The sequence below is a fragment of the Acyrthosiphon pisum genome, chromosome A3, assembly GCF_005508785.2.
Source record: "Acyrthosiphon pisum isolate AL4f chromosome A3, pea_aphid_22Mar2018_4r6ur, whole genome shotgun sequence".
Lineage (NCBI taxonomy): Eukaryota > Metazoa > Arthropoda > Insecta > Hemiptera > Aphididae > Acyrthosiphon > Acyrthosiphon pisum.
The window spans coordinates 13,814,923-13,822,707 of NC_042496.1; the positions used below are offsets into that span (position 1 = coordinate 13,814,923).

General features: G+C 32.4%; 2 protein-coding genes and 1 long non-coding RNA gene across 7 annotated transcripts in view; 1 reads left to right on the forward strand and 2 right to left on the reverse strand.

The window, feature by feature from the left end:
- The window catches only part of LOC100144917 (protein phosphatase 2 catalytic subunit alpha isoform), a 17,570-nt gene extending 15,691 nt beyond the window's left edge, over positions 1–1,879 (reverse strand). For 3 of the 4 annotated variants that reach the window (XM_029491017.1, XM_008184752.3, XM_008184751.3), the window contains exon 1: positions 1,635–1,874. In XM_029491017.1, the coding sequence (XP_029346877.1) occupies positions 1,635–1,736 (102 nt within the window). In that variant the 5' untranslated portion in view covers positions 1,737–1,874. Of the gene's footprint in view, positions 1–1,634 lie in introns of all 4 variants that reach the window. The other variant, NM_001126172.2, reaches the window with a different exon arrangement.
- LOC100159713 (mitogen-activated protein kinase kinase kinase 7) overlaps positions 1–7,785 on the reverse strand; it is a 177,413-nt gene that overhangs the window by 138,345 nt on the left and 31,283 nt on the right. The gene's annotated exons all lie outside the window — the stretch shown is intronic.
- LOC115034473 overlaps positions 2,181–7,785 on the forward strand; it is a 7,671-nt gene continuing 2,066 nt past the window's right edge. Inside the window, exon 1 of the long non-coding RNA XR_003839827.1 lies at positions 2,181–4,083. This is a non-coding gene — a long non-coding RNA (uncharacterized LOC115034473). The remainder of the gene's footprint in view (positions 4,084–7,785) is intronic.

The following is a 7,785-nucleotide window of genomic DNA, read 5'->3' on the forward strand; positions in this document are numbered from 1 at the left end:
GCTTAAAAATTAAAATATACTAAAAAGCCCATGAGGTCTAGATAATAATCTTACCTTTAAATGTGTTAAGAGGTCAATTCAATCTAATTCGTAAACCAACGGAGCTACACGTGTTCTGCTGAGCATAGGATTTGCTATGTTACGCACTTGTAAGATGGAGACAACACATGCAGGTATAACGTCCTCTTAATATTCCAGTTAAATTTGACTGATGGTTGTACAATGTATATCAGATGATTGATAAGTTTAAACTTTAGGCATAGCCAAAAAATCAGAATAGGTGGAAACATTTTTGTTTACAAGAATATAACGATATATTGTATACATAAACAAATTAAGTATTAATTGTTTTTAAATATTCCATGTCCACCAATTAACTTTAAAACTATGTATAATTATTGATTAGGTTATGTTAATTCAGCTAAGTTTAAAACAATTATATTATTTACAAGTTGCATCTCAAAGGTATATACAAGCAATTGAGAATACATTTTCATTTTGTAATTTGATTTATTTCTTGATAATAAACTCAAGTCATTAATATAAATAATGTATGTTTATGCTAAAGTAATGCGTTATAATTATTTTCTAGTTTATTAAACATTAAATATTCTATTTTAACTTATTAGTCATTACTCATTACCTACTTAAAATAATGATAAATCAAATGATGTTTGGCTAACAAGAAGTTATTATCAGCAATGTATAGGAAAAATATATGCATAGGTATAAAATATGATCAAATGAAGTAAATAACTTTAAACATGTGTCGGCTATGGTTAATTTATTCCAAAGAATCTTTGCAAGTGACTTTCTAAAAAATAAATTTAAATTCATAAGACTTCCTGTAGAGCTATCAATGTTAAATAACAACAGTATAACACTGACTAATAAAAATTATTAATGATGTTTTCAAATGATACTGTTAACTATTTCATAGACATAGACAACTGAAATAGTAACATGTCCAGGACATTTGCCTATCCAATGGGTGGTGAATTGTATAACCTGGATTTCAATGTAGGTAGTACCTATAATGGGCTAAGATACAAATTACAAACAACCGCCAGGTAGAATGTGTTGGATTCAAAATTCTTAACCTAATCCAAAACACAAGGCCACGACCAAAAAAAAAAACAACTCAAACCCTAGTGACATATCGGGATTAGGACATGTATTCAGGGTTAATGCTGTTATCAGTTGGAAAATCGGACCGAAGCCCTGAGAATGCGTGAAAAACAGAGACATACCCATAATCCGAAAATGGATATTTCCGCGGGAGCCGTGTAGATGGATGCCGGTCGACGGCAGACGGTTTTTTTTGGGGGGAGGGGGGAGCGCCGACAGGGCCGGGGCAGTTTGGCGGCCGGCGCGAAACTCGAAGGGGCTCGTCGGGACGAGTCCCGGTCACGTGGTCAAATTGGGCGAGGTACGAACGTCCGCAATGGCTGTGCCGGGCCAACGGTCGGAACGCGCCCGTCGGCCGATCGACAGACAGGGTCCAAGATCGCAGACGGCCGCAGAGAACGCATAAACAATATGGCCGAACTGGGCGCGCGCGCGCGCGCTCGAACCCGTTGCGCGACGGCGGCGGCGGCAATGCCGTATCGGCGGGGCGCCGCCGAGATATTTACCTTGTCGCACAGGAACTTCACTTGGCTCTCGGTCAACTGTTTGCACTCGTTCAGCTGCTCAATCCATTGGTCTAGTTCCTTGAGGGACGTTTTATCGTCCATAATACGAACGTAAAACGTCGGCGAACGAAAATTAACCGATTTGTTTCTCAGGGTAACATGTAAAAATAAATTAAACGGAGTTCGCGATCGGTGTACTGAGGTCCGGACGGAAATCACAACACAAATGAAATGACAGGTCGGGCGAAGGGTGGTGGCGGTGGCGTTAGGAGGGGGCTACGATGATTATTTTTGTTTTCTTTTTTTCCCCCTTTTTTACATTTGTATCGGCCCCACTCGTCGGTGCTGCCAACGCGATAACCGCGCGCAGTGTATGCAACACCACTGGACCTGACGCCCGCCGCCGCCCACGAGCCACGGCCGCAGCCCGCAACGGTTTTCCCCCGTCAACAAAACAACTATATACAAGTATACAACTGACTGTGACCGACTAGTGTCGACTGGTCGAATGTCCGATATTATTAATCATTATTCGTTATTATAACTTATAATATTGTTTACTATAAATGTATACAATTACACTTATCTACGAACAACAACTGTAGTGTTGTGTAGATGCGTAGAATCATTGAACAGTAATTACTAATTGTACAACAACAACGGTGGAGTAGAGAAAATTACCGTAAACTGTAGAGCACCTGAACACTGCTGTAGTGCTGTAGTGTTTTGTAAATATTGCGTAGCGCACTATAGCCACTAGTGAGTTGTAGTGACTATAGTGCGTCGTTCACTCGTACCATCATCTCACGAGTAACGACCACAGGATGACGTACTGACGTCCCACTCGTCGACCGACGTCGTTATAAATGTATAATATACTTTTAAAGTGTTATAAGTGTACCTATAATGTCTTGTAACAATTTAACTTGTGTCTTGTTACTCTCGTTCGTTAACCGAAACCGACGAGCGGTGGCGGACGGACACTTCGTGAAGTGGAGCGCGTATAGGTGATTCGAGATTTCATCGCAATTTTTTGTTTGTACACAAATCAAGTATTTCGGGACGCCAAGTCTGTCGTAGGCTTAATAATTGCTATCGTTAGTAGTTATTCGTCTCCACTTCCCTACGATAAGTAATAGGTAGCGTTGATTAATGTTTATACATATTATGTATAATCAATGGTAATAGTTTTTAATAATTATAATATATTATATATAATTAGTAATTATTATAGTAAATAGGTCAATGTTTTTTTATTGCTCTATGGTCATTGTCAACAATAAGTCGATAACGTACATATTAAATTTGATACGAATCATCATCGTTTTGCGTTACAGAAATAGATAACGGATGCTGTTGCTTTTCTAAACTTATGGTTTCCTGATTTGTATTGACTGGCTATTTTTTAATGATTAAACTGTCTGCCAAATGCCCGATTCCTGGCACCATTTCCATGTCGATTAACTTAAATAATAAATATATTATCAAAAATTGTATTTTTAGTTTGTTTTGTATCTTAGTATCTTACATATTATTTTTTATTAGTTGTTAGTTAATTGCATATTTCAATATTTGTATTACCACCGGCGCAAGGATACATTGTTTTTAATTCACGACAAGTTTTTTTTTTTATTTCTTGACGTTTATTTTGCGTACTCACTCTCTTCGCGGTCTAGTAAGTAGTAGGTAGGTAGGTATATAAAATATAAATAAACAGGTAGGTGTCTAATTTTTAAAAATCGTCACAGAATGTACAAATTTTATAGCGAAGGCTGTGAAAATGTAATACAACAGCTATATTTCTCATGAGCTGTTTTTACTGAAATCTAAAAATTTAACAAATATATAAGCAAAAAAATGTTTTTATTGATATTTGCAGTACAAATTGTGAAGGAATTACGAAGAATAACGATTTTAGTTATTATATTGTAATTCGAAAATAATCGTGGAGACTTGCAACTTGTATATATTATATTTTTTTTATATATTTATATTTTATTATACGCAATGACATTTTTAAGCTTTTACCTATTTATACCATGAACCTATTCACCGTTCTGCGGTGGGTCTAAATTGGGCATCGACTCAAAAGCTAATAACAATAATACCATATGATATAAATATGTACTCCGTATCTACCTATTATGATAACTATTAACCATGAACTAAGTTCATGCTATTAACCACAATAAAATAATAAATGATATGTCAAAAATTAATTTAACCTTCCATATTTCTAATAGTAAAATACATTTCTTTAGTAGCAGTATAAATTGGTACCTATAACCTATATAATAAAATATAGGAAGCCCGGCCTCCGCTTAGAATCGCTTTTCTTATGCAATGATTTATCGATTAATTTAAATAGATAATACATCCACGATCCACCATTTCAGCGACAAACTCGATGACGGGTTCACTCAACACTTACTATACAGCAGTCAGCAGAGTGAATTCCTCATTTTGTTTAGAATTTAAATTAAATAACGGATCGGTGCAATTTTCTCATATTTATAATTAATAATATTTATATATTTAAATGAATACCTAATTCATTTGAATATTGAATTATAATGTTCTTGTATTTATACATAAGTACCAATGTAGCTGTAGCCGGTACAACTTCAGACGTCTTCAGTAGGTCTCTTTTATCTGTATTATGATACCTACATTATATTTTCATAAAATATGTACAACCTATCGACAATATCACATGTGGTCCGGTTTAAGGGTGTGGCCGGGTGGGCCATGAATTGCGAGCCCACTCATATAACTATATAAGAAATTCCCACCAGTGCCTGTAATGGATAATTTATACCAATATGAAGTACCTATATGACTTTTTTTTAACTTATTGGTTAGGTACATATTATCACTTATATATATATATATATAGGGCTAGGATTTATATAAAATTTATATAAAAAATTGTAAAATATGCATTTTATTCAATTTAATTTAAACAGAACCTACCTACTAATTAATAACTATTTATTAGTTATTTAAATTATTATTTATTATTTATTATAAGCACTTATAGCTATTATTACATTGAATATTGCTGTAATGATATATCAATATCATTAATCTTTCAAGTTTTGAAACAAGATTGACCGGCAATTGAAACGATGAATGAATTTATATTGACAAAAACTTGTCGTAGTTCCTAATCAAAAATAATACATAGGTAATCATATTGGTCATAATACCAAGATATAAGATTAAATAGTAAATTTACGATTACGACAATTAGACAAATAACCCAATAGTTATAGACGTTCATAAATCATAAGATAAATACTACCTATTGAAAACTTACGATTTTTAAAAATCGAATTATGCAATTTATATTATGTATTATGTTAAAAATATGCAAAAAAAAGTTGTTCAATTTAATTGAGAATAATCTGAGTTTATCTGACAACCAATCAACTCAAGAAAAAAACATGCGAATGCATAAAAATCTGAGCTCTATACTTATATATGCATATATTATAGTATATAAGTATTAATTTTTATTGTTTTTTATTCTTTATAAAAATCTTATGGCTTATAAGTTATAACCTTAAAAAGTTTTAGTTTTAGTTATAATACAAATTTGACGGTCATCTCGTAACACTCGTTTGTAGGTATATAAATACAATTAAAATGTTTGGGATGCTCAGAAATTAGGTCCGTCAGAGATCTTTATGGATTTATATTATATAGGCTATAATATGTAGGCACCTATGTACAATATTATATATTTATATGCACATAAATTGGGCAGTGGGCACATATCAAAATCCCTCGCATAATTACTTCCTACGACATTTATTTTTAGCATTTTAACTCGATGCCTATATAATATGGCTATATAGGTACTATATAGCATATATAGGTACCTACTCTATATACCTACCTGGATGGCTGGATCTATCTAGCAGTATTCGTACTAGTCTTCAGGGGTGTATGCCGTATACAAGATGATGGTGGAAATTAAATCCCCCATGGCCGTTTTTTTGTTAAATATACCCTAAAGAAACTTAACAAATAAATTGAAATAATACATTTTAATTCAAAATGGTCGGAAATAGCAAATTCCAAAAGAGGTGTCAGTACTCAGGGAAATACCCGTGAAATAATGTTTTAGAAAAAAGTTAAAAATTTAATATTATTCTTATAATAATATTATTGTTTCGACTTGTTCGTGGTTCCTATTAATAAAAAAAAGTGGTTTTTTCATTATACATATAGCCTGTAGTCTGTAGCCACTAGTCGGGCTATATATAATAATATATATTTCCCATATTATATAATGTAATACATTTATACATATACATGCACCTATAGGCTATAGGACTATAGCGACGAATGAAGATATTATATTAACTTAACATAATTTCTTGTGTCCTATAGTAGTGCCTATGTTGTTGATAGTCATAAGCGTGCGCACAGGGGGGGGCCGGGTGGGCCGTGGCCCACCCTGCGAGACGTATCGAAATTTGTATACATAGTAATACATGATTTAAACATCACAATTTTTGATTTTTTTAAGTCATAGAACATTAATTGAGTAGGTGAAAAATAACATTGATAATCAATGATAATAAATTAAATGTCTTTAAAAATAAAATTGATAACATATTACCATTACAGATTGCGAAATTGTATTTATTTAAAATTTAAAACCGTGTTGACCAGTGGCGTCCGCAGGGGGGTCATTTATATTATTAATAAAGATTAATAATAAGTAATTAAAGAAATAAACAAATTATTACATACGTTGCATATTGTTGGAGGGGGTATACCCCGGCACGGATCCCAAAAGTGCCTCCACTTAAATAGCTCCATGATCTATAGGTATAACTAATAGCTAATGCACGTTGTATATGGGGACCTGAGTACGATTAAAAATCATTTACCTACCCATTAATATGAGCCTAGGATATATTCTAGTATTTTACATTTTCTGTTATTATGATTTACAACAATATTTACCTTTTTCTCTTCCTTAAGCACCCATGAACATTTTACAAATTATCTTGTGGTCTGAGCCACCCTGAATATTTGTCCAATTTGCACCACTGATTATCAAAAAAGAATAATCAGCAACCAATACTTTAAATTTTTACCAAATATTTATTTTCAACATAATAGTTATGCTCTTTTTGAGCTACCTATTTATTACTTTAATTTTTATAGACACTTAAAATGTTCAACTTTAAAAATTGTTAACTTTTTGTGTACAATGATATTATATTATTGAATTCATATTTAACACCATCCATTAAAGTGACTCATTTGTAACTTACATCACTTATCTGTACTTACATCAGAGCGACACCCACTTTTTAGTTTTTTTCTGTAAATAAAAAAATGTTTGTTCAGTTAAAAAGTTTAACAATTCAATTTAATATTCCTCATAAGATTTACTGGACCTTTTTGAAATATTTTTTCAGTAAAGTCACATTAATTTTTACGAGGATTTGAACTGTGAATTTTTAATTTAAATTATGACAAAATTGGATATTCAAACGAAAAATAACGATTATTATATTGTTATTAAAAAAATGATTAACTGTCTAGATATTTTTTGCCATAAGTGTACCTATACATAGTTATTTTCACAAATGCACAATAATAATATTAATTAATATTTACTATTTAGAATAATGGAAAACAATGTCTACATCGTCGTAGAATTAACTCGAACCTACAATTGGCACCATGGGCGGATACCAGGAAGCAGGGAATTTTCCAGTGGGCCTGCTCCGTATTTGAGCAAGAGGTCCTTTAATATTGTGTGACACAATAACTGCTTAGCGGTTTTTTTTCATGCCCTTTTTAAAATTTCCAGGTAGGCCAAAAGTGCCTTATCCGCCTATGTTTTGTACATTACGCCAATGTCCATTCTCCTGTACTTTATAGTTCATATTGAGTTTTTGTAACATCGTGTAATATATCTAATATCAACAATAATAATATAAGATACAAATACACAATATTAATATACCTATTCTATATTTCTGGAAAAAATTTTTTGAACCTACCTACCGTATTATTTGTTTTATAAATAAATTTAAAAATATCTCCGCTCATCACAATCGTTTTTCGTGTGCAATGATTTATCATTAAATTAAAATTTGTCACGATCATCACAGTGATATTT